This window comes from Empidonax traillii, unplaced genomic scaffold, assembly GCF_003031625.1.
Source record: "Empidonax traillii isolate 1590-97213 ecotype Southwest subspecies unplaced genomic scaffold, ASM303162v1 scaffold591:size1139884, whole genome shotgun sequence".
NCBI lineage: Eukaryota > Metazoa > Chordata > Aves > Passeriformes > Tyrannidae > Empidonax > Empidonax traillii.
The window spans coordinates 704,430-732,091 of NW_020955784.1; the positions used below are offsets into that span (position 1 = coordinate 704,430).

Genomic DNA, 27,662 nt, shown 5'->3' on the forward strand with positions numbered 1-27,662 from the left:
ATCACAGTGTCACTCCTTAAAATGATTATTACATATGTTAATTTTGACCTTAAGAAGACACGTTGTAAACAACATTAAGCAACTTGCTTGCTGACAGTGATTTTTTCCGGACTAAAGAGGCAAATCATTTGTTAAGCCATGGTACACTAGATTAAAACCAGCGACTATGAAAAAGTGGTGTTAAGAAAATCTTGTCATGTTTCTTAAATACATAATCAGCATAAAAATTATGCACTTCACCTTCGTCGTTTAGTACAAGGGATATAAGAATGGCATTTTTCTTACAGAAAAGGATCAATACTCTCAAAATCTAGAAAAATGAGGTGACCATTTTAAGGAAGTTAATCCATTCTTGTGATATATGTTTCTGAACTTCTGTTAGAGCAGGGAAACTGCGTTGTACGTAGCATGGCATTACATTGCCATCTATACTGCAGCACTTTTGTGGGATAGGTGTGATGTTAGCGGAGTGCCTTAGGTCAAACCAAGATGTCAACAAAATGGGTTTACAATTGGTGTAACTAGACCTCATCTCCAAATGATACATCTTGCCAACCACCTGCCTCTGTCAACATAACCTGCGTTCATGCACGGAGGCTGTTTGGCGTGACTATGTCAGCTGGGGAGACACGAGTCTTTTTCACATGTTGATACAACCATGTGAGGAAAAAGGACTTCAAGGTCTGTCTGACCTTAATGATGGACAAACTTTTGTAAACAAGCCAGTTGCCTTGTTTCTCTTATGTTTTGGAGTCTTCTACCTTTAATCACTGGCAGATTTCCGGCTTCTCTGAAGCTTGAGGTGCTCCTACAGCCTGACTCATCGTGGCTGGGCTGTCTGAACAGCAACTGATAATGGTTAGCAGTTTTTACTGAGAAGATTATTCATCTGGGAAATGATATCAAGATGATTACTCACCTGTGTCAGGTTGATGTGAAACTACCTTCTCTTACTATGAAGTAACACAGAGACATCAATAATGAAGTATCCTCTCCCTGTATGGCTTTTCTTAAAAGTTGCCTCAAAACCGTCTACATGTGTGCAAGAAACATCTTGTCCTATTCTTCTCAGGTGTGATTGACAGGGTGAAGCAACAGGGGAAGACAGGACAGAGCACCAAAGGGTCTTTCTGACAATGTGTTCTTCTCTTACTTCATTAACTGGATTCCTCTGTATGTCCACAGAGACCTTCCTACACAGTTTTAGAGAGAATGTTTAGCTGAGTCTTTCAGACTAATATCAAAATAAGGATCTGCTCTTCCTGGAGAGAAGTAAAACTTGTTTCTTAAAGAACTATGTTGTTTAGACAACCCAAGGATTTGCTGTTTGCAGCACAAGCCAGAAGACAGTGAAAGAGTCTCCTGACATACTTTTGGGATTTATGTTGGATTTTATGAAGTTACAGACTATTCAGTAAATATGCAATACTTTCCACTGATTTTATTTTATTTAAATAGGTGAGGAAGGTTAAGCCTAGGTTCATAAAGTCAGTGATAGTTTTAAAACTTCTTAAAAAATATAATTGCTTAGAAACTTAAATAAAAATTGAGGTGGTTATTTTGTTATCATTTTGGAAAGTTAAAAAAAGGCAGTTGTTTTTGCTGAATTACTCATGCTTGGGCTTTTTAATGTGAAAAAAGGTTGCAAAACTTGGACCCTTGGGGAAGAATTAAGTTACACACTATAAATGAGTGTAACTTGTTATTAGTCTTGCTGGACACACTGTAGCTAGGCACTAAGTAAGTCAAAAAGGACTTCCTTTGAATTCTTGTAAGAGACAGTTATGTACAAAATATAATGTCTGTGTTGTTTTCTAAAGCAGTGGACTGAGTGAAATAAAACCAGTCGACTCACTTTACAAATATAAAAGAAGGAAAATATTTTCTTTAGTTTGGAGGGGGTTAAATTTATTTTGTTTTGTTTTGTTTCAGGCAAGAGTGAGAGGTGTGTTACAGCAAAAAAAAAAATCACTATTAATGAACTGCTAATCACTAATAATACATTATTAATAATCACTGTTAGTCACTGTTAATCCCATTTGGTCTTGTGTATAATACAATAATAGTCTAGTACGGGCTGCAGTCTAGTATGAAAGAAAATCAAATTTTTTACATACTTATATGAAGAGCAATTTTTCTGTACAGAAAGAAACTTGTAGAATATGGGTGTGTTGAACAATCTTTTATTACTCTCTCAGCAATACTCTTTGCCAACTATTTTAAAAGTAATTTGAACACAGACTGGAACAATGATAATGAATCGTGCTTATGGCAGTGCGTGTCTTAGCTCATTAATTGCATTTGTCCGAGCAGAGGAGAGAGAGGGGCTGTGCCTTTTTGTTTATAAAAGCCAGAGCAATCTGCTGAATTCAGGGAGAGGGAAGAGATAAATGCAGTAGTTGTCCCACTCAGATATTTTCTATATTATCTGTAGAGTGTTTGATAATCAGTGGTTATAATTTTTTAAGCTGAGAATAACACAGAAATACTCGGTTTCCAGCCAAAGACATATAGGCAACATTTTCCATGATAAAATATTCCATCCCACTAGGATTTCAGCAGGTGCCTTTTGGTTCAGGTGCTCTTGAAGGGTGAATTCATCATTCACTTCCACTCAACTTCTGTTAAATGGCTTCCTGATAGTTGAAAACTAGCATGGCAGTCATGTGTATGTTCCCAGGTGAAACATAATTTTTAGTTTTTGATAGGTTTATTTGAGAAAGTGAGGCCATGTCCCAGCTTTTCTAATCGCCCAGAGTATATGCCATATGTTGGAAGAGGACACACGCCTTTCTCTTGATGCTGTTATTGTGTGACCCAGTATCAATTTTTTGTCATCACAAAGTAATGCTGCTCACAGAAAGTAATTATTTCAGGTATTTATCTTCTTGGATTTGCCTTTGGAGTCTTCTCACTATTTTTACTTGCTTGCCCCTTCTCTCCCTGCTGTCCTGCTCCCTCCATGTAAGGGTAGTCCCAGAGCAATCACAGCAGTACATTCCCAGTGCAGGCAGAGAGGATTGCCATCGATGGGACACATCTGCAAGCACTTCTGTACTCTGGAAAGCCTAGGGCTTCTGGAAGTACAATTCTTATACACAATTGTTCTAAATATGAAACTCGCAATTTTTTGTGGTAGCCTTCCTGCTAGGTGGGAAGGATCCATTTCTGAAAAGTGATCAGAGACTAGGGCTAGCGTGTGGAGTGGGAATTTTTGATAACATAATTTTTAATCAGTTGTGGTGATTTTTTACTTGCAGGTTTCTGTCTTTTCAAGACTTTTGACATCTTCAATACTCCTACATTATAAGATATAATTAAATAATTAATAGGTATTACCCTTTTTATATCACGACTGTGCTAATGTGTTACCAAAATATCACACCTCCACCATGAATTTAAAAATGGAATAGGGAAAATTAAAGGCAGGAAGCTGTATTTCTTTATTAATGTCAGTCTCATTCACATATATATGAGAAGTAAGCATACACATATGCTTGGTAGCAATTCTTTTCATTAAAACATTTTCTCTCATTGACATAAATCTTTGTCAGTCAAAACAGAAGTGCTATTAAGAAGTCATTTATGCTTTTTGCACATTCAGTAGATTAAAGTGTTCTTTGTCAAATTCAGCAGTAACTTTGTGCTACAATATGTTGAAGAAGTTACAGATCAAAATATGCTAAAAATACAAAGCTGTTGATTTAAAATAATTTTGCCCTGGCAGAATGCCCCTTTCAGTGCCAAGACTACTTTATTTGGGCTTTATCCCTCTCCTTTTCTTGCTTGTCAAAAAAAATATGATAATGTTGAAGTGCTGGTTTTGTTTGTCTGAATTCCTATGCTGAAGAGATCTCTGTTTTTCTAAATTTTTTTCAGGCAGGAAACAATCTTGCCTGAAGAACTGTACACATAATCACGTTCATATTGCCATAAGCCTTTTTTCATCTCTTGCAGTCTTAGCATAGCTTTTGATCTCGTGATATCTTTCCACCGTAGCCAGTGATGCTCTGAGGGATGGAGGACACATTGTGGGTGATTTTAATCTCTAAATTTGTTTGTTAGATATCAGAATTTGGAAACTAAAATATTATAGTGTCTTTGGTAGAATGTTAAATGAGCATAGCTTGGTATGCAGATACCTGCAATACTGCAACAGTATTTGTGTAACTGCATGGAAAGTGGAGAAGTGCTGTCATGGAACAAAACAAAAAAAATTCAGAATTTCCCATTCTTCTGTTTGGAAGGAGTGGGATTGAATGTCAGTGTACATGTATTAAGTTTCCTCATATATCATATCTGAGTACAAGTATCTGCTTCACTTGTGATTTTTTCAGAACAATTTGCTTAATGCTGCATTATTTTCCTTGAGGAATACTGCAAGTATTTCAGTACAGATGACAGAGGGGTCAAAGTACACTTTATTGTTTACGTCTCTAAAAGAAGTGTACGTCTTGCCATAGATAACAGTGCAGTCACACCTTTCCTTTTAGTCTGTCAATAAAGTATGTCTATAACCATTTTCTAATAAAGATAAATAAAATTGCAGTAGAAGTTAAAAGTCCACACTTTCAAAAATGTTGTCAGCATGCCTGAGACCTTAGAGGACTTTTTCTCATTAAAATACTACTGTCATTTACCTTTGGAAGGGAGGAAGCAGTGGTCGTCACAACAGTAACAGGGTGTAACTGGTGCTGAGCTTACTAATTTACAGTAGGCTCTCCAGACATCCATAAAATGATTCACCTCAATAGAGCTGTTCAAATAACTTCAAGATCTAGCCATGACTTGCTTGATATCAACAACAGTTCATAATTATTCAGCATACAGTCCAATGGTCAGTTAGCTGGAATTAATAGTAGGGTTATTTGCACTAAAAATACAGAAGTGGAAGCAACCAAACTAGCCTGCTTTCCTTGCCTTTGTTTGGCATCTTTTCCTATATCTTGGGTGTTTGTTTTCTGAAGCCGTAAACATCGTTATGTTTCGCTGCGTGTTTGTGTATCATATCGGTTACTGGCGTCTTAGTCTTCCTGATTGGTACCACCCAGTACAGACATACCACCACTACAATAATAAAATAAACAGTAGATTCAGAATTTATATACTCTCCTTTATCCTTAGCCAGCAAAGAACATGACCAAAGTGTGTGCAGTTTCATAGATGAGAATATTGAGCCACATTGAGTATTAAACAAATATAAATCACAATTCAAAAAAAAAAAAAAAAAAAAAAAAAAAAAAAAAAAAAAAAAAAAAAAAAAAAAAAAAAAAAAAAAAAAAAAAAAAAAAAAAAAAAAAAAAAAAAAAAAAGGTACAGTTATAAACAAAAAGCATGAGTGCATTATACATTAACAAACAGTACTCAGAGCAAGTAGGGGCCAGCTTTTGTTTTCTTGCCTCTGTGGGTTTGGTTGATAATAAAAGTCACAGTCATGCATTTAGAGTTATGAAAACTAATTTCTGAGGAGCATCAGTACTTCTTCAAAAAAGTTGCAAATCATAGATTTGTAGTGCTTACTTTTCAAAGATATTTGTAAAAGCATAAAGTCCTATCTTCGGATAAGAAGGGTGTATCTTTGAGACAGACACAGGGTGTTCTCATACCTTATCTAGGAGCAGATTATCTTAACCAGTTCTGTGTCTTGGTCTGGAATGTTTGTATGACTGCCCAGAAAATATGAGGGAACCAGAACAGATTCCTCAAAAACAAGATCCGTAGTGACCCCTGCTCTCCCCAGCAAGGTGTGTGGGCATAAATCTGCATTCAGAGAACTTTTATCCAGGGATTTTACCTAGCTGCAGCACCAGATCTCCTCAGGCCTTTTCGCTTCTGCCAGTGATCCTGCTGTCAGAGATGAAACTGGGCGATAGTATAATATGAGAAGTTATGCACCGTATCTCTTAGAGATGAAAAGAAAAGCTTTGATACCTACTTCATCCACTAGCAGTCAGGCTTGAAGAGTAGCACAGGGTTGTGTGTTCAGGTAGCCAAATAGGTGTGCCTTCAGTTCAAACAGCAGATGTAACAGCCTTATTTTCATGCTGTTTCCTGGAGCTGCAGGCACTCTTTGCCAAGCAGGGTGCAGTTCAGCTCAGTAAACTCCCTTTATGGCTTAAGTACGAGGTAAAGCACTGGACATCACCTTTAAATTCAGGTGAATCTGAGTGGCATCAGCCTACAGAAAATATTGTAGTTAGCGTTTTACTGCTAGGCTTTTGATGCTCAGTAAGCCAGAAATAATAATGAAGATTAGATGAAATAACCAGCACAGAAGAAAAATATGATTCTCAGCGGGACATTTCTCAAGAAATGCCCACTAAGGTACTAAGTCCTTTAAGCTGTTCAGAATTTGCTGATAGTGAGCTGTGCCTTCTGATCAGAGACATCAGAGGCAGCAAAGAGAAGTGACAGTGTTAAACCAGCATATCTGATTTGCCTCAAATGCCAGTGAGATACTGCTTGTCAAAACAAGAAGCTCTCCATCTGTCATGACAAAGCACATTAATATCTGAAGCTTTCTTCTGTTCTGATAATTTTTTGGCACTGACTAATGGCGGATTAGCACAGGCAAGCAATAATTGCCTGAAACGTCACTGTCAATAGGTAGGTATGTGTGGCAGCACGTTATGTTTGATAGAGATCAGTAACCTGTCTTTACTGAGGATAGGCCTAAAAGTATAACCAGCTACAGATCTATCTCTTACAATAGTTTGTACTCTTCCAAGTCTACAGAAAGTTGAATTAAAATGTTAACAAAAACGATATTTTTTTGCAGAAAGGATATACTTTTGAAATGAGAAAACTAAGCATAGAGATGAAAGTGGAAATTATGACTGATTCTTCTATTTGTTTATTTATTTGCTGTCACCCTGTTTCATGTTTTAGCATTACAAGAGAACCAGTAATATTATTATATTTTAGGATAGATTTTATGATGCACAATATGATTGCAGTAATCATCTATTCTGTTAATGAATTCTAGACTCATTGAATGTCAGTAAGCCAACTTGTGCCAGAAATCTAATTAGTCAGATGATTTGATTTCTTATGTGTAATTTTAATGATGAAAGTGGAGTCCAGATCTGAAGTGCTGTGATACAAGATTGCAGTCTACCATCACATGAATTCTGTCATGAGTAAAGTCTTGAAGTTAGAGGAGCTTTGTCCTGAAGTTAGAGGAGCTGAACAGTGTCTTTGCAATGAGTTCTTGAGAGGTCAGAAAGCTTGTCTGTGTAAATCTCAGAGCCCTGTAAAGCCAGGGCTCCAAGTGCTTTTTGGAGGAATAAAAAAGAAGGAAAAGGTGGGAAGGAGGCATGTCAAAAGAGCAGGGATCTCTGCTAGTCCTTTCAGCTGATTCCTATTAGAAACCAGTGTGGTAACTAAGCCCTGTGTAGACCTGCTGAGGGGTCGTAGCACTGTAGTCTGCATGCAGGGTGAAAATGCTTGCAGTTTGAGGTTGCTGGACTCTTACAGCATCATATGGAAGGGGACAGCTTTAAGACATACACAGATGGACCAGTGTTCAAATCAGCTGAACTCTGTTCTGTGGTGGTGTGCATCAAGCAGAAGTAACTCCATGAGAATCTTTATCAAAGGGATGGAAGTAAGGCATGAAAGTTGTCCATGTGGAGATGACCATACTTACAGTATGATAGGAAATCTGTATGGTTTTGGTTGTATTTCCTTTTTCCTTCCCTCCATCTTCGCTCCCCCACTCCAGCTCTATTCCTTGGGCAGCCCTAGCTCCTCTGTCCTTTCTCCTTTCATTGTGCACCTTAGAGAGGGGAGAGAGTTTGCTGCCTTCTCCAGGCACTTCTAGCATCTTCCTGGAATGCATTTCCAGGTGTGACATCTGGGAATGTGATATCCCTCTTAGGTTGATAAGGAAACGTGGCTGCCTTGGAGGATGCTAGTCAGTACACCTGAAGCCAAGTGCTTGCCGTACTGTTTGTGTCTTTTCCCTATCCTCTGTCACTTCCAGCAAGAACTGGTAAAACACCACCATGATGTTAGAAACACAGCAATGCTTCTGAATTGCTAGTCGATCAAAATTAGATGCCTGATCCTGAGAGGATTTAAACACTAATTTGTGTACATGAGAGGTTCCATTAACTTTACATGCATATGTGTTTGCAGGATTGATACATAGGGATATGACCATGTATCATTAAGAATATAAATGTTTAATTTATTTCTTTCTCTTAAATCATGCTACAGTACATTTGTAGTGCAAAATGAGCTTCATCTTCAGTTGATTGTATCCACTGTGAGCAACTAAAAAAAAAATAATGTATATCCAAGCAGACTCCTGTATTTTTTTAATTCTAAATAAAAACTGTGTTGTATAACCAAATATCAGAAGCCCAAGCAAAGCACTGAAACTGATGGAAGGTTTTCTCTTCCCCAGACGCTATTCCATCCCTCAGTCCTCCTTTACTGATCCCTGCAGTCAGACCCAGGTCCTGCAGAATGCCTAATGCAAAGGAATGGATGCACGTGTGAACGTTATAGAAGATAGGCTGGTCCCTTCAAAAGAAATACAAGAGCGAGACTAATTTATCATGTTGATACATAAAGAGCAAGAACAGATTTTGCCAATACAGAATATCTGTCAAAAAACATTTTTTGAGTCATTTCCTATAAATGGCCTCCAGCAAAACAGTTGAGTCCTCTGCTTACAAACCTTAAAGGTTTATAATGGGGATAAGGGTTTTGTTGTGCCCTGCTACATTACACATGCAATTACATGTGCTACATTATACATGCTGTTACATTTATTACATTACTGCTACATTACACGTGCAGTTTATATACACTGCAGTGAAAATTCCATGAAGTTTCTCAGTTTGTATTGTTAAGACTTTTGAAATGATTGCAAAATATACGTTGAAAGCACACATGCACTTTTTCATGCATGGTGGCATGCAAGTAAGAGAAATCAAAATAAAAACTCTAAGTAGTGAACATCTGGAATTTAGCTATTGTGATAGAACTGTCCAAAATAGTTTATGGATTTTGTGTCTTTTTACTGCACATAAAAAAATACAGATAATTAGAAAAGGGAAAATACCTAATTTCTGAAGTATGTAATAGTAGTACTTTCAATGCAGGCATTGAAGTTACAAAGCTGAGTACTGTATCTGAAAGCAGCATTAAAAATTATCATTGACAGACTTTTTCCACAGAATGTATTTAGTTTGGAGATACCACAAAAAGCTAGGTGTTTAAAGATTTTTGGGGATTTCCAGCAAAGTACATCAACTTAAACATTCTAGTAGCACACCTATATGGGGATTATCAGTTGTGGAAATACGATCCTGAATGAGAACCAAAAAGCTGTGGCATTTTAATTCCAAATACAGACATCTTTCTGACTTTTTTTAAAGAACTAACAGTAACTTTGTTGGCTGCATTTCAGTTCATCCTGATGTTCACACAGACTCTGTAGTTTTAAAAACTCAGATGGAACTTACTTATAGGTAGTTGTTGTCATACAGTTTGTACAGAGATTCGTATATAGTATGTGCAAAAGGAAACAGACATAGGTTTAAGCATAATTTTTCCTTTCTGAATGGATCCGAATTTGGACAGACTCTGTGGTCAGTCTTGGCTCAGTGTAATGTGTCAATGTTCAGTGGCTCAATGTGTCAAAAATTTTAGGAAAAAAAATCCCTGATATGGCACAAAAGTACACAAAGCTTCTTGTTGATACCTCTTGTGTCCTAACAGTGGAGTTGTTACTGATAGTTATGCTAAATATTCTCCTGTTTGAGATTATGAAAGAAATTACCTTGACCAGACTTTAGGCTAATTTTCTAGTGAGAAGAAAACTGGAAATATAGAAAACATGGTATATAGAAAGCATGTGGTAACATACAAATTAAAAATGATCTAGTAATTTTTTCTTATGAACTAATGACTTCCACTGACTGAGCTACAGTAAAAATTCACTGAATTATATTATTTATTTTTCAGCAGCTATGAATAAAATCTATAGCAATTGCAATGTAAGTAACATACATTGAGCTGTTCTGGTTTTGTTTTTAAATTGCTTACCTGTGGCTCTGCATTGGATTTGAGCTTCAGACAATAAAAATTTAAAGCATCCTATTTGGTTAGTTCTATGGCTATAAAATATGTAAACCAAAGAGGGGAAATCTCTATACCTATTTAAAAAAAGAAAAAAAAGTGACATTAAATATTTTTAAATAATCTGTATAAACATGTTAAAAATATTTATAAAAATAAATAAGCACACACACACACTGCAATTTAATTTAAAAGCTTGCTGTCAGCAGTTGCCACAGTAAATATTGCACCACAAGGCTGAAATGCAGAACACCAATGAATATGATGTATGCCAAAAATATTTCATGGTAATTTTGAACATACTTGACTAAATTAATGCAATATGAAAATGATATTTCACTTAGGACATTTTAATTAATTTCAGAGTCATGGTTGACTCTTGAAGGTCAGCAGGTTGTCTAGAAAGGATTTTGATGTTAATCAGCTATACACTGTTTTTCCTTCCATTCTCAGATTTGCTCAAAACCACAAAACCATGACAATCTCATATTAAGTGTTTCATTTGTTTTCAAGTTGTAAAATATTCCTCTGTGTTTCACACAATCATTCATCTGTAGTTTTTACTTCCTTGGTTGTTTTTGGGTGCTTTGTGCCTGGGACTTGGAAGTGAATGACCCTTTGCGCTGTATCCAGTGAGAGTTCCTGTGCTCTGGGTCCATTCCCCTCAAAATCCCAGTGGCAGGGCTTTAGTTTTGAACTCACTCATAAGAGACATGATCTCCCCCCAAGCCTATCAGTTACTGGGATACTTTAATGAGTGCTTTTGTTTTTTAGAAATCAGTCTTCTTTACTTCTTGGTTCTGTGCTGCTACTTGTACTGTGTTAATGTGCCCTCTTCATGAGCCCTGTCATTGCTTTCCTTTTCAGATATGATTTTCTAATTGATTTTACTGGGAAGTTGTTTTGAAAGAGAGCTGGGTAAACATGAGCCTGTAATCAATGTGTGTATCCTTTAGAAACTCACTTCATAGGGCTCTCCATATTGCAGCTGCAGAATCAGCAGAGGTTGATAAAACTGAGAGATTCACAGGTTTTGATGTCAGAAGGGACCATTATGATAATGACATCTGACTCCCTGCACAGCACAAGCCTGACAGTGTTGCTTCTTCAAAGAGCTGATACTAAGAATAAATCTGACCTTAAATGCTTGAGTGCTAGTCTTACAGTCAACAGTTCTGGGTAACTAATTAATAATTGCTCAGGAGATCAGATTTTTTTTCAACAATCACTTTTCTCTAAATTATGGAATTTGCTTGAGGGAACCCATGTTGCAAGCTCAGACGAAGCCTGCTTGAGCTTTCTGCTTGTGTATCTCATCGTTCAACATGACAGTCAGACAAAAGAGAAGGCAGAGAGAATTTTAAATGCAGGAGTGGATGGTGAGGTGAGCCTTGGGCTGCTTAGTAGCCACAGGGATTGCTTTCACAGGGACTTTGGGTTTCTCAGCCTCTCTATAAACACAGACCATTAGCCTCTGAGGATCTGTTCAAGTAGCAGGATTCAGTGCAGGGAGGAGATTCAAGAAGGGCATCTTCACCTCCTCAGAGCAGCACCTTAGCATGACTAGACTGTGTCCAGTAACAAAGCTAATTAGTAATGGGCTGACTCAGATGCCCTGCATAGGACAGCAGTGTGACACTCGCATACACACCCTGTATATTTTCTGTTTCCCAGATAAAAATAGGTGCAATATGTTATTCCTGCATTAATTAAATGGTTTGCACTTTATAGATGAGAAACTTTCTGTGTGCACTAAAGTGTTACTGTAGGTAATTTAAGAGGAATTTAAAAAGCTGCTTATTTTTTCTGGTAATTTTTCCAGAGTCTTTTATGAAAGAGAAGTAGCAAAAGCAGACTTTAGTAGGTTTCTGTTCGTTTAGTTACACCATAGATGATTTGAGAGGCCATAAATAACATTAGTCTATTAAAAATGTATTTCTATGCTAATATCTTCTAAAACTAGGTAAAATGGGAGCGATTCATACGCTTTTCTGGTTTAATTTTTCTGGTTTCATGCATTTGTATCCATTCAAAGATCTTTTACGTCTTTTATGATATTATTTGTATGCTTTTATTTTTGCTGAATATAAGTTAGGACTCAAAAGACAAATTCCTTGTAGAACACAGACTCGTCATCTATAAACATGAATATTAGCTGGAACCGATTTGTGAAGACATGTACATAGTTTGGGGTACTCATGTACCAGGGGTAGTGAACACAGTTCAAGAACTTAAATTGGAATCTGCCTTTTCAGGCGCTTCCAATGGTTTAAAAGTTTATATTTTGCATCAGCCTTTTGTGTGTTTGTTTCATCCGTGAGATTGTTTATTTGCTTTAGAACATTCAAGCAAAAATATTTCAGTAGTATACAAATACAAAACAGAGTTGTTTGCTTCCCCATTATCTGCCCATGTTCTGATGTTACTTTTTTCTCACAGTGTTCCTCTATGCAGCTTTGAGAAACAAGAAAATACCTTTTTTTGTTGTTCCATGGAAGTAGTATTTCTGATACAGGTTGCATTTAATCAAATGCTCAGTCACCCACATAAATGTCATGAAAGTCTCACCTGTTCCATACCTGACTCTTGTTTCATAGCAAAAATTATTCCTGTGTCCATTCAAATGATATATACTGAATTTTTTGTGATTGAAAAGAAACGGTAGTACTTTTTAATTACCAACTACTGGTCACAGTTTACCAAAAATTCTAAAGTCTCTTAAACATTCCTTCCTGACGGCTATACCTCATATCTCTAGTGAGTGCACACTGCACCAACATCTGAAAGCAGATTCAGAATTACAAGGAAAGACTCTGAAGAACAGGAAAAGATATGTACCTTTTTAAGTGAGCAAGGAAAAAGGATAAAAGGTGTCCTGTTATTACATCTGAAACGAGTGTTCTTTTTCCCCATTCATTTGTCTGTACAGTACTGGTTTGAATCTTCTTATCTAAAGGAAAGAGGCAAACGTAAAAATATGTTTTTTTCAGTCAGCGTGCATGCACACGTGTGCAATCCTGCACATACACATGTACACCGTGCTACAGAAAGCATGGATTCTAGGCATGCAGACATGCACAGGATGCATAGCAGTCTGGTACAGAGAGCCTTAATGGCATGAATTTGGAGTGGGCAGATTCCTCAAGGGAAGATCTTTCCTGAGATCAGAGAGATACTTCATAAGAACAAATATTTATTTGAAAGGCCCTAGTTTGCATCAAAAAGCAGCACTTTGCAAAGTGTTCTCAATAAATGTTTACCTCTCCTTCACAGAGGTGCATTGCAGGTTCTCATAACCATCCTTATTTCAAGCAACTAAAGTTATGTAGTATATTAAGCTATTAGCACGTTTGGCACATGTTTGAAGAGCCAGTTTTCCAGCAGAGCATGGCTTGATGTAAATCCATGGCTGGTCTGGTCAGTTGTGTTTCTGCCTTTTAAACCTTTGGAACCATTTAAAAGGTTCTGCTTTTGATGGCAAAATGAGAATTTTCCTCTCTACCTGTCACGTTTGCTTGCATATATACCTTAAATTACAAAGCTGTTCAATGCAGGAATGTTTTGTGGCTGCAGGGGATTCACTGGCACAAATATGCAGCAAATCTCACAAAGGAAGCCACTGAAGAGCTGCAGTAGGTGCCCCTGACACTGATTTTCTTCTTCCTCTGTTCTTAAATCCAGGTATCTGCTGTGATATTTTGGAGGAAACTCCCTTACCCTAGCAGGAACTTTGTATTTCTTGCTGATGTTCAGCATGCTTCCTGATTAGATGTCTGATTATCACTACCCAAATAGAGGTTGGGGGTGTGTGTGGACTGGTGTGCAATGCACATCAGGAGGAATATTTTGTAGAAAGAGGAGTGCTCTCATATACATGAAGCTGTACAATTGAAGATTTGTGATAACATTTCTCTTCTGTAGATTAATAAAACCCTGTTAACTTGCCACGTTGGTCATTAGCTCAATTAAGTATAAAGGGTTCAGCAACTTGCACACTGATAACTCATTTATTTGAATAACTGTTCATTTTATTCATTCATAAATGATTGCTTCATTAGGAGTCCTATCCTTGTGAGAATGAGAAAAGCGAGAGGAGCAAAACATGAGCGTAGGATGACAGGTGGAGGCTGGAGGAGTCTGGATTGCAGAACTCTTGCACCCTGGCCATGTGTCTGCTCCTCCCCAGATGTGTCCTAGAACTGGCCTAGGACTCTGATTTAAGAAAATACACAGAATAAACTTTTAACCGTTAAAAATAAGCTTTTATATTTAAAGGGAAAGACTGGTAGATGTCAAAGATGGAGTATTACAGCTATCTCATCAGACTCCATACTGGATCTGTATGCCAATCAGTGAAAGCTGATGCTAACTGCATTTACAAAAAAATGAAGTGTCACCAAGATAATTGTTACACTGTATGGCTTGCTGTCTGACAAAGATGATTATTCAAAAATCAGCTCACATTGAGAAAAAAATATCAGTTGAGCAAAAACCTGGCAGAAAGAAATGTTTCTTTAAATTTTTTTAAACTAGTTTTTGTGAATTCCCTTTCTTTTCCACTGACTTGCAATTCCCTCAGATGCCTCACAGTCTATAGAAGATTCACCCTTCAACAAGAACTGTCAGGTTTCTCTTAAAAACCTTTTGGATGGTTTAAAGATTGAAATAATTTTTATAAAAAATATTTTTAAAGCATGGCATTGGTACTAAAATTACAGCTCTTTCAATTAATAATAATTTAACTTGTAATTCCTTTCTTGTTTTATTTCTTAAAGTACTGTATTTGTTCAGGAATTAAATTTTGTTTCATACGTTATTTAGTTCCAATTCACTATTTGCTCCACTGGGGCTAGAAACATTGCTTCTCTGCTTCATTTCTGTTTGCTTCACAGGAGGTTTGAGGGTTTTTATAATTGCTTCCCTACTATTTCAGACATCTTGCTCCATATGTTAATGTGCATAAAAATTTGAATTTGTTTTCTTCCTGAAAAGCTGCACATAATTACTTATTAAGTAGATTAATCCTTTCTTATCTTTAGGTCATTCTACCGATGCATTCAGACTAGTCTGCAATTATTTTTTCATTTTTCATTTAATCTATAATAAATAATATAGTATGCCAGGGTAATGGATTCCACCTGAGGACTTCAACATGATTTCCAGACAGCAATTGATTAATTAGTTTCAAAACCTGTCTTTAGAATAGGTGAAATTGAAATGCAGCCTGCCAGCACACAGTCATTAGCAATATGTTGCACAAGTAGCTGTGGCTGCTCTGTGAGCAGGTGGCATAATCTGCTTCTCACGAGAATCAGGGTAGGTTCCTGCTCAATTGGCAGCGTGTTAAAAAAGAAGTAAATAGTTTAAATCATCTGGTAGGGTTGTTTACCTGGCATTCAGATGTAATTATGTGCCATATGGATATATGGAAGCATGTATAATGTGTTTCAGAATGCTGATCTGACATCATTGCTGTTGCTTTTTTTGGCAACATAAATGTTACTATGGATGTTTGTCCTGGCATGATATTTTTACTTATAAATGCTGAATTGGAAAAATTTCAAAGGTTATATATCAGGTGAACAGAGAATCTGGCAGACCTAAGCCTTGCAGAAACTTCTCATTTTTCATCCTCTTCTACTTATACTGGAGGATTGCTGGCTTTCCTTCATACTGACCCATCACTGACCTGTGACCAGTAATTTTAGACAGTCTGGATTCTGTATTTTTCTGGTTTACCCTAACCGTATTACTGCTTGAGTTGACCTCCCTAAACAGATTTAACTACATCTGTAGGGTTTTAAATCAGTGGCAGTGAAGTAAATAGCACCTGTAGCAGGAGCAAAAGCTTCATTGTGAGGGACAAGAAGGGAGAAAGAAAGAATTGAGGGAGTGAAGGGGTAGAGGGAAAGGAGAGAGGTAAAAGGGAAGTAAGGGGATGGTAGTGGGAGAAGGAAGAAAAGAAGGTAACAGAAATAAGCCTTAATAATCTGTAAATTATAGTGGTTTTCCTTGCATTTTTATGACAGCAATATGAAAATCTTTAATATCATTGAGCTCTACAAGCTGCTAGAAATACGCAGAAACAAAATGTTTTCACGGGACAACCGCTTTAAACATCAGGCCATTAATCAGTCAATAAGTGTGCGTACTTGTGTCTGTTACTGACTCTTAATCACATGTATGAAGCTGGATACAAAACCTATAATTTTGAAAAAGAATGAAATAAGCACTGTTTTGAAAGGTGTTTTCCCACTTACCTTTCCCTAAATATATGATTAGCCATTATTTCTGTATTTATTGACTCTTGTGTCGGTTTTCCTTTCAGAAGTCAGGCTGAGCAACCAACTTGGTCATCAAGCTGTTTTTTGAATATCAGGCATAAGTTTTATTTCCCTGACACTGAAAAGTTTAATTAAAAATGACAAACAGCAAAATTATTTTTCTATCTTAGGTGTAAACTATCCAGATCTGCTACGTGCAGTTGCAACAAATATTACTCTATTGCAGTAGACTATGATGTTCCTTCTTAACCTAAAGACAAGGAAATCATGCCACGTCTTTCCAAAGACTAATTGGAGGCTCTGTTGTGAACTGCTTTCTTCATTTGGTATTGCCTTCTCTATACCATGAACTAGAGGAGGTTTTTAACCAGAATTGGTTCTAGTCTCAGCTGGGGTTCTGTGGACACCCATCAGTGTCTTCTGCAAAGACTTCCAATTTTCTATTCCTCTTTTTCTTCTAAATTATACACTTTCACTAGCAGAGTTTTTTAGGACTGTGAAATTACCTTTTCAAGGGGAAGTTTTTGACTGTCTATAGAGGACTAACCTTCAACAATTTATGATATAATTAGGACTCGTTTCTCAGTATTAAGGTGATTAAGTCAGGTATATAATCAGGTCATGCTCATTGGTCCGTAGGCTTCCACTGATTTGAAATCTGGTGGTTTGGATTTTTTTTCCACTGGGCACTACCTACCAAAATAGATTTGTTTTCTCTTCTTCATGTTAGAAAATATTAGTCTTGTTATGATTTTGTGTTTACTTGATGCAAGGTCACCGTGGTATAAGACTCATGGACTTCACAATGCACAGCTTACAAGTCATCCACAACTGTATGTTTTTATTTTTCCACATACTAAAAATGTTTGATAGGCCTTCCTTTTGGACTGTGGTTAATATACTGCATATAGGCATTCCAAAATCCATCTTTCTGAATCATAAGCCACTGTGAAACACATCAGGTTTGTGTGCTGACTTGAATCTACCAAAATTTTCATGTGCTTAGAAGCATATAAGTGCTTCCTGCTCTTGAGACATTTAAATTTTGAGACTGTAGCTTTTTTATAAAATACCAATATTAGCTATTCAGCTTTTCCCATTTCATTTAGTTTCAGAAATGTGTTTATTATTAAGGTCTTAAACATGACAAACAGTGTGCAGCTCTTGCATAAGCAAACTTAAAAGGAAAATTATTCTTCCCAGTCTAGAAAAGTCAGTCTGAATCATCTCTTCTTCCTATAAATCTACCTTTGACTAAGAGAATCTTTCCTTGTTTCCAAGTGTCTAATTAACAAATGCCAGCAAAGTTATGTACTTGAAGAAATGTTGCGTTTTTATAAGTTTAAAGTCTACAGCCTGTAAGTGTTCATTAACAGTATGGGTTTCTATACATTTTCTAGTGTTTTTCAATATGTAAACTCTCAGGAAGTGGGGTTCAATGTTGAAAATGTGTTTATACGGGACTCTTGAGGAAACCAAGTGGAGGAGCAGGAAGGCAGACTGACTCAGACCTTCAGTCCATTCCTGATCTGAGAAACCCCACCAAAATGTTCTCTTAAAGGTGGCAAAACTCCAAAATATTCTCAAGAATTGTTGCCTAGATTAACTGAAATCTCAGACATTTACTTTGTCTCTTTGATAAGCAGCCAATTGTTTTAAGATTTCTTGAAGGAAATCACAGAAAGACCTGCATGGCATATCAAAAAGTAAAACTTGCTAAGAATTAAGTTCTAATTACTGTTGGAACTTTTAAATAAAATAATTAAGTCTTGTCACATTTTTGAACATTATTGGTTTTTGGGCAGTCACTAAATACTGCATACATGAATAAATGAGTGCTTCTACTTACAAAAAAATTTAAACTAAAAAGGGTAACATTACAATATTAATTCAAGTAGCCTAAACATTCCCTAAATATTAAGGGATCCCGCGGGAACCCCCATATTAAAGCTGTTAATACTCTTTTAAATAAATTTAAAAAAAAATCTGCAGCAACAAGTCTTTGAAATTCATAATTGAAAAAGCTGGTGGCTAGAGAAGTACCTTTTATTTTTGTCATGAATTTCCAGCTGAGTATTAGGCTGTTGGAAATCCTGGCATTTCCTTTCTGTGTGCTTTCCTCAGGAACAGCTTGGCAGCTTCTCATAATAACAGCTGAATATGAACATTCTGAAGAGCTAAATACAAATATTAAAATCTTGCTACCCAACCAGCTGCAGCCCACATGGCACTAGGAATACAGCAATGATATTAATGGCAAGAGAAAAAAAAAGACAGAGTAATATCCCTAATGCATTCCCTCCATCATCTGTGTTGCCTTATGCACTTCTCTGTAGGACCTCTGCCTGCTTCTGTTCTCAGTGGCAGAACACAGCTTGCTTGTTTAATACCAAAAGCAGCTTAGTTATCTATGGGAGCATTGCAAGCAGCAAGGAAAGTGTTAAGATTGAGCATTGTGAATGCTTGTTGTTTTAATCATGAATGATAGTTCCTTGCAGATTTAGGTAAATATTTTCTTGTCTATGGTGTGCCAGTTGCTGGGCAGCAGCTGTTTCTTTACAGATCCTTTTTTTCAAGGATTAGGGTTATTAATGCTTCTTGGAAAGTCCCCATGAAGAATTCCCGGAATATCCCCTTCCATCATCTCTTTGGCAAGACTTGCTGAAACTCAATTCTGCATGTGTGGAAGTGGAGCTTCAGAGGAATTATTGCTTCTGCTGCTGGTCAAAGGGAGATGGTGTCTCCTATAATTTGGTCAGCTCAAGATGAGTTCTTACTAATCCTTCAGCCGGAATAGCAACTACCAAACCCATAGATAAGATCACATTTATAGAATTAATGTAGCTCACTCCCATATGTTTTGCAAGATAAAATTTTTAGTTGCGTGAATTTGAAGAAGTAATACTGAAGGCATCATTTTAAGGTGGTACATGTATGACTTGGTAGTCAAGCCTGCAGCAGCTTTCTGCAAGGTAATGCAGAAGGCTACTGTTCGTTCACTTTTCAGAGGAAACAGTCTTATCTGCATTTTAGAGAACTTTACTTTTGTGTTGGTTTAAGCTTCACTTTTTGAAGAGCTAATCCTGATCTTCTGATTTGCTTTTTAAGACATGGCAAGCTACACAAAAATTGACAAATTGAGCAAAAGACAGAATTCTCATGTAGTTTTTTAGAATACTGTTCATTGTAAAAAATACTTTGCAGTGTATTTCAAAGTAAAATTGCGTCTTTCTTCGGAGCTCCTGTTTTTACTATGGTCTTATTTGTTGCCACAATCAGAACATTTCCCCATTCTGCCCCCCGCCTTCCCCCCCCCCACCCCATTACTAATAGCTACAAAGTTTCCCTCCACACATCTTTTGTATTTGTTTCTTGAACAGAACAGATAAAACTTCACCATGTGGACTGCACAGTTAAACACAGTTAAAATGTATAGAGCCATATGTGGTTACCTGCATTTGTAATTTTCTAAGAATAGATTGCATTGGTTTTCCTTGTTGTATTGCAGGAGATTTCTAGAATTTTAGTTTACCTTTTGTTTTCTGGACAGTGAACCTTTTCATATGAATTTTTGTTGTTTTTAAATGTGTCTGACATTCTGTTGCAGGGAGAAGCTGTTGAGATTATTGAAGTCTGCTAATGTTGAAGTAACTTTTTATACCATTTAAACTTAGTTTTCACATTAAAATCTTAACGTTGTGCAGGTGGTGTGTGACGTAAAATGAGACTTAGTGGTCAGAACAGAAGGTGTACCCAGTCTGAGGGGCTGTTTTTCTATCCTCTGATTTAATGGTGGAAATGTTTTGGAGCAGAATGAGGAAAAGAGGATAGTGAGGGTTAAGAGAGCTGATTCTGAGGTAATGTAGCTGTCTGTAATAGTGCCAGACTTCACTCTGTGGTTAATTAAATTGTTTTTAAAGAATACAATAATGAAAGAACATTTCAAAGTACACTGCATGGTTACTCTCTATTGCTCTGTGACTGTAGAGCCAAATTAAATAAATAAGATCTCAAGGAGTCAGTTGTGGTGATAGTACAAGTAGTGACAATACAACAAGTAGCGACATTATTTCATGAAGTTGCATAGGTATAAATCATCTCAGTATTTGTTCCTTTACATTTCCGTGGAAATTGTAGGAGAATGGATCATACTCAGATGTTTGATTACTATTTCTATTATCGTATTAGGCTGTATTTACAGAGGAGGGCTCCCGTCAACATACTGCTGTTTGGTACTTAATTGCAAGACTTCTCATCTGTTACATTTGCTATGTGAGACCTCAGGGATTCATCCAGCACAAAGGTGACCTGAGATATTCAGGTGCAACTCATAATGGTTTCAAAGTATGTGTTGCACTGGAAGGATGTGTTGTACAAAAGATTTCAGGGCTGTCTTCAATTTTGAAGATTAATATGAAATTAATGAACTTTCCTCTTATAAGCGCTCTGCATGCCAGAAAGTAAGGATAATAGGTGATTTATTAGGATGCTGCTAATATGAATGCAAGTATAAACTGGATCTGGATCTTCAACCATAAAGACCAGCAAAACCTAATTAAAAAACACGCAACAACTTGTAGGACATATTATGTGGCTTACTAGTGGGAAGGTTGTCTGCGCTGATCACAAAATTTGTTTCTCCTCCTTTTATGGTGCCTGAAACCCACCCAGTCAATTTGCTGCCTGCCTTCTATTTCTAATAGCAAAGTAGACAGTACCCTGTCTTCCTTCTGCACTATTGCAAGCACCAGCAATTGCCAGCTGTCTGAGAAAGGCCAGATTCGGAGTGGAACCTGTACCACAAAGACGTTCTCCCCGAAACAGAGATCTGCGAAAAGGGATTTGCCTGGAGTACCAGAGGAAAGGTCAATGAAAGTAGAATTAAATTTCTCTCTGAGATGCAATTCTTTGGCCTTGGGGTAAGAAAAGGTGGTGACGTTCAAAGGCATTGCACAGCAATATGAATTTTTGTCCTGTCATGCCCAAAGTAAGCCTCGTGTAGGCTAAAAGAAAACAATAGTCTTGCAGTGTAGGGTAGGTCTGTAGCATTATTCCTTACTAGGTTATTGATATTGATTTCTCTAGTAAAGCCTGGCCTAGGGAAGCAGTTTCATTAGAGGATTCCTGTATTTTTACTGTTTGTAGCAAAGGAGTTGTTAAGTAGCTCATGCTACAATGTATATTTTAAAGAATTATAATCAGTGCTTGTGAAAGGAGTGGTAATACTGAGATAAAGGAACTGTCTGTAGTTCGCAAACTAGGCTTACTGAGCCCTAGCAGTAAAGGCCTTTCATTACATCTATGCCTGAATTTCAGTACACACTCATTAAAAAGTTGATTTTGGTGTCCTGAAACTGCTGTAAAGATTAAAATCCATTGATTTTTTTTCTTACCAAAATTGGGAGAAGTAAAGCAGAAAAATTCCTTTATTTCTCAGTTTTATTTGTAGTCTATTTTCCTTAAGCCTCCTAGCGTAGTTTATAATTACTACCAAACATTGCAAAATTTGCTTGCTTTATGACAATGATGGGAGTGAAGATCTCTGAATCATTGACTTGCAGATTTGGTCAGTTGGAAGGGACCTCAGGAGTTATCCAGTCCAACCTCCTGTTTAAAGCGGGACTAGTGTTAGCATCTGACTGGTTTTCTCAGGGCTTTATCCGGTTGAGTCTTGAAGACCACCGAGGATGGAACTGTACAACTGATCTGGGCAACCTGCTCTACTGCTGGGCTGGCTTTGTGGGAATAAGGGGTTTTCCCTATATCCAGTCAGAACTGTTCTTGTTTTGGTTTGACCATTGTCATTTCTCCTGCCATCACCGTGAAAAACCTGACTTTGCCTCCTCGAGAACTTCCCTAAGGTAAAAGCACGAGGAACTGCTGCAAGATTCCCTGAAGCCACCTTTGCTCCAGACTGAACAAACCCAGCTCCTCCACTTACTCTTCACAGGGCAAGTGCTCCAGCCCTGAACATCTTGGTGGCCCTCCCCTGAACGTGCTCAGGAGATGTTTAGTTATAGGTGCAGCCGTTGGGATTGGCAACTTCTTTTTAGATAAACTTTTGAAGAGAGTTAGTTTGTGAAGGTGAGAACCATTTAATGAAATGTAATGCAGACGAATGGGCCCAAACTAGCAGAAGCTGACCCTGTAACGTGATAGATGCAGCAAAACTCAGCATCAGCTTCCATCTGCAGCGTCATAATATCCAGTGTGTTGCCATGTTTCCATGTACTTGTTCTCCTGATTTGAAAGAATAATCATGATTTTGTAGGATATTTGAGCTATAGCTGTGTGTTTTAACCTTCAAAACAAGTGCATCTGTGTCTTTTGTGAACCTTTTCAGTAGAGTTTTGTGTAGTAGTGGGTCATTTCCCGAACTTGAAGATTATTAAAAACTTTTAAAGAATGAAAAGAATTTTGTATTAGAATGATCTGATATGTGAGAGGTAATGAGTTTTAAAATGGTGTTTTCCTCTCTAAAGTACAAGTTAAGTAAATCAGAAAAATACATTTTAGAATATTTGCATTAAAATTGTACTATTCAACAAAAGTATACTTTCCTACCTATACTGAAATATTTTTAAAATGCTAAAGTAGTGTGTGAAGTTTTACTTCCCTATTGCAAATCATAGTCTTAAGTGTCAGGATAGTAGTAAGTATAATAGCATAAGGGTCTACAGCTGCCTTCATTTAAGTTAAACAAATTGCCAGCTTTATTCGACGTAATTTTATGCTTATTGACTTCAGGAAATTTTCTTCTTCTTTAAGGATGTCATTGAACCCAATTTTTAATCTTAAAAAACATTCATCACTTAAAAAAGGGTTGGTAGATAAGATGAAAATATTAGCAAATATTAGTAATAAAGATTATTTAAATTTCATTTTGGGAGAAGAAAAGTAGCATAAACACTTGTTTTCTGCACTGTCTTCACTTTCAGTTCATCACTGAAATGTCCTCTTCTATCTAATACTGATCCAGGTGGTGGTAGTTCCCTCTTGCTGTGCATAGTTTCAGTGTTATGTGATATTTTGCATAGCAAGTATCCTCTCCACTAATTGTTTTCTCCTCCCTCAAAGTGTAAAATGCTTAATTATACCTAAATGAGGGTCGTTTTTGATCAAGGTGATAATCAGTTTGTCAAGGTTTGGAAAGTTCTCCCAGAATTCTGTTGCTTCCATCAGAAAACTGCTGTACCCAGCCACTGTTACTGGAATGGTTGGATGGCCAATTTATTTGCTACAAAAGCACAGACGGTTGCTTTTGAAAAGACCTCTGCATTTTGGAACAGTTTATAAGGAAGGTTACTGTGTGACACTGGCGCATTCTGTCCTGGGGAGATTTCCTTGACACAGGATAGTGTTGATTTGCCCCGAAACCACAGAATTTGTAGAATGGGCAATTTGCTGACCTGTTTTATGCAATTTGAATTGTATCAGTTTTTCTGCCTTGCTGGAATTCACTGTTAGGTGGTTGCTGCTTAAAAGTACCAGGGTGAAAATTAGCTCTAAAATAGCAAAAGCAACTGTAGAAACAAAGTAGCAAAATCTTTTCTTCCAAAGTGATGCAGCATGTAAAAACGGCTGCCGCTGTTGTTAGAGCTTTAATTAAGTAGGTATCCATTGTAGAATACCTCTTTTGAAATAACTTCCTAATCTTGGTTTCCTTAATTAATCAGAACTTGGAACCCTCAAAATTGTATCGTTTTTTTCTTTTCCCCAGTGCAGTACTCCCACTGCAAATGTATGGGGAAATGTGCACCTACACCCCCAATTAAAAGGAGAAAAATAAAATATACAAAAAAGAGGAAATTTAATACATTTAAAGGTCAGAATATTCTATTACATTTATGAAATACGCTCCTTCTGAATCAAAATCTATAGTTTCTGGTCAAGCAACTCATTTGGTTTATAGAAATCAATATAGAGAAATGACCTTATCAATGTAAATTACTTCTTGAATATCATAAGTATCATATGTTTATCATATGCATTGCTCAAATTTGGCACTGTCCTCCAGCAATTGAGCCTAATTATGTTTGTGTTGAATAGATTAATTCAGTAATTTACTATGTGTAAGTGGGCAGGCTAATGAGGACATTCAACGAGAGTCATCTCTGGTTTGCAGGGAATGCACAAATGGATGCCCAGCTGATTGTCAGATCATGACTGTGGCTTTGCATGTATATACTTAAATTCTGCTAAGGACTTTACAGCCAGCACAAGCTTCAGGATTCAAAATATTTCAACTCTGGCAGTAAAATCTACATTTTCTTGCAAGACTACTTGTTGCTTTGCAGAATAACTCCAATTTAATAAGCTAAATGGTTTAAGAACAGTTCTAATAGTGAAGATAAAATGGATTCCCCTATTCATTCCAAGGTTATGAAATATCTGCACAGTAGTGCACAGGCATCCCTCTCATACCATCAACTTACTGTCCTGCTTGCTTATGTATTTATTTCTCTCCTTCCCTTTTCATAAAGCTAGATATGGCCATTCTAGTCAGTGTTGGGTTTTGGTTTTTATTGCAAATTCTTGTGGGATTTTTTTCTGCACATTCCAGTTTATCAGTCTTTGCACATCCACAGATGCTGCAAACATATGAGTATCTCAGATATCTGCCACAGGAAAGTGTTAGAATGATTTTTGAAGGCTGTACTGTGGATGTTGAATATTTAATGTATTCATATCAGTGTACGCTAATGAATCCATTCAGGATTTTTCTCTTACATTTAAGTTGATCCAGAATGTAATGAGCACCCATTTCTTGAAGATCTGAAGAAAAGGAAAGGTTAGGAAGAAATTAGGGAGCTCAGAGGGAGGGCGACACAGATAATAAGACAGAGACTATTTGAGAACAAACTTTATTTTTTGTTCTTTTTACTTACCACACTGATCTGTGTTGGCAGTGTTCCTCTCAGACACAAGTGAAACAAGACAGGTGAATAAATAGGGTTGCCATGTTCAGTTAACATTGTGTGTCTCGGAAACAAGACCAAGCAGAAGGTGCAATCTGAAAGTGATGGGGTCCTTAGAGTCAAGATAAACTTTTGTGCTTTCAAGTTTTTAGATAAAGAAATATATTCTGTACTGTTAAAAAACACATTTAGGTTTTATTTTCAAAATGTTGGTAAAGCAAATGAGGTAGAACATGGACATACTATGTAAGATTTTTAAAAAAATTGAATTGTTTCTTGCTATTCATTTCCTCTCTGACTGATGAGTTTGTAGAGAGTCTGTTTATTGCCAGGTGACATGTTACAATAAGGCTAAGTTCTTTCCTTTTTACTGCTTCAGGAGCTGTCTTTTTACCTTTTCTAATGACATTATTATTTTCCTTTTTTTTATGTAAGTCAGATCTCAATATTTCTAGTGTTTTAAATAAGTGTTTGGCATAAGTGAAACTTTCAGTTCTAGGCAGATAGGATTCAAAAAGGTAATTCATACAACTGAACAGAGACATAACTTTTACCAGGGTGTGTGCAACAGCATTTACCAAATTTGTGAATGAGGTAAATGTTTCGGTTCCAGAATAAAATGAGTGATTGCAGCATTAAAGTTGAGGTACAGGTAGCTTAAAGGTTAATGAAAATGGTAAATCCTGCTTTGATACCTGTGAAAGGCTTCACTTGGTTTGAATTTGCACCTAAGACATCTCACTGGAACTTTTCATGAAGACTCTAGCAGATAAAAATGCTATATTTAAAAGCTACACAGGCACCTGTTCTTCCTCTGTTATTTCCTTTAACGTTTCAACACTAGTTATTTCTGAATTGCTAATCATATGTCAACAATACAAAATTTGCATATATATCTCCAAAATACCATTAGAGGGACATTGCTTTTCGTAATCGGACATACTTTATCCCTATGGATTGAAGGGTGGCAGTAGCTGGCGTTCAGCACTCTGATCTTCTTAAACCAAGCTCTTCACCAGCTGAGGAAGTTTCCTCCAATAAGAGTGCTGAATCAGTTCCAACCCTGAAGTCCTCAACTCTTCCAGCTCTTCAGTGTCTGCTTACTGGATACTTCAGGCTCTTGAGCCATTAGCTTTAGAGAAAATTATGAAAGATTAAGAACCCCTTAACACAAAAACTTTTTCTGATTTTTTTTTTTTTTAAACCACACTGCAGTTACATTTTGATGGTTTAGGTTTTTTCTGCTGTACTTGTATTGCTGTTTTTCCATTCCTTTTTCTTCCACTCTGTTTCCTTTTCCTTATATAACCAATTGCTACACAAACCCACATCACGGTTTAACCCCAGCCAGCAGCTAAGGTCTTCACACCCACTTGCTCAGTCACCCCCTCATTGGGATGGAGAAGACAACTGGAAAGAAGTAAAACCTTGTGTGTGGAGATAAGAACACTTTAATAACCGAACCAAAGTAAAATAATAATATAAGGATGCTATTCATAATTATAGCAATAATTGTAATTTAAAGGAGAGAGAGAGAAATAAAAGCCAAGAAAAAAGTGATGTGCATTACAACTACTCACCACTCGCTGACCAATGCCCAGCCGGTCCCTGAGCAGCGATCATTCCCTCAGAACCAACTCCCCCCGTTTATATGCTGACCATGACACTCTGTGGTATGGAATATCCCTTTGTCCAGTTCGGGTCGGCTGTCCTGACTGTGTGCCCTCCTGGCTTCTTGTGCACCTGCTCACTGGCAGAGCACGGGAAACTGAGAAGTCCTTCACATGGGTAAGCACTACTTAACAACAACCAAAGCATCAGTTTGTTATTAACGTTATTCTCATACTAAATTCAAAATGCAACACTATACCAGCTGTACCAGAACAAAATTAACTCAGTTCCAACTAAAACCAGGACAGTGCACAACACAGTGTTTTGCCAGACTTTAGTACTTGTGACAAATGTCACACAAGCAATCACTTGACTTATCAAAAAAAAAGATCCTGTAGTTTTGAAAAGCATTCCATGTTAAGTGGTACCATATGGAAAATAGAACTTTTTAATGTGTAAAAAATAGTAGTGTGTTTGCTTCTCAGTGCAAGCTTCAGTGCAGAGTTCTATATATGTGTTTATACAATACAGTAATTTGTGTATTTTCTGTTTTATTCAGGTCATTGCCATTGTTATGGATATGTTTACAGATGTGGATATTTTTAGAGAAATTGTGGAGGCATCTGCTAGAGGGATTGCAGTGTATCTTCTGCTTGATGAATCAAACTTCAGTCATTTTCTGAAGATGACAGAGAAACAAGGCTGTCAAGTTCAGAGACTCAGGGTAAGGCTTCCTCTCTTCCTGTGCATGAACATT

At 37.0% G+C, this 27,662-nt stretch overlaps 1 protein-coding gene across 1 annotated transcript in view; it reads left to right on the top strand.

The window, feature by feature from the left end:
* Window positions 1-27,662, top strand: part of FAM83B (family with sequence similarity 83 member B) — a 43,287-nt gene that overhangs the window by 7,645 nt on the left and 7,980 nt on the right. Inside the window, exon 3 of the mRNA XM_027898319.1 lies at window positions 27,465-27,629. Within this exon, the coding sequence (XP_027754120.1) occupies window positions 27,465-27,629 (165 nt within the window). The remainder of the gene's footprint in view (window positions 1-27,464; window positions 27,630-27,662) is intronic.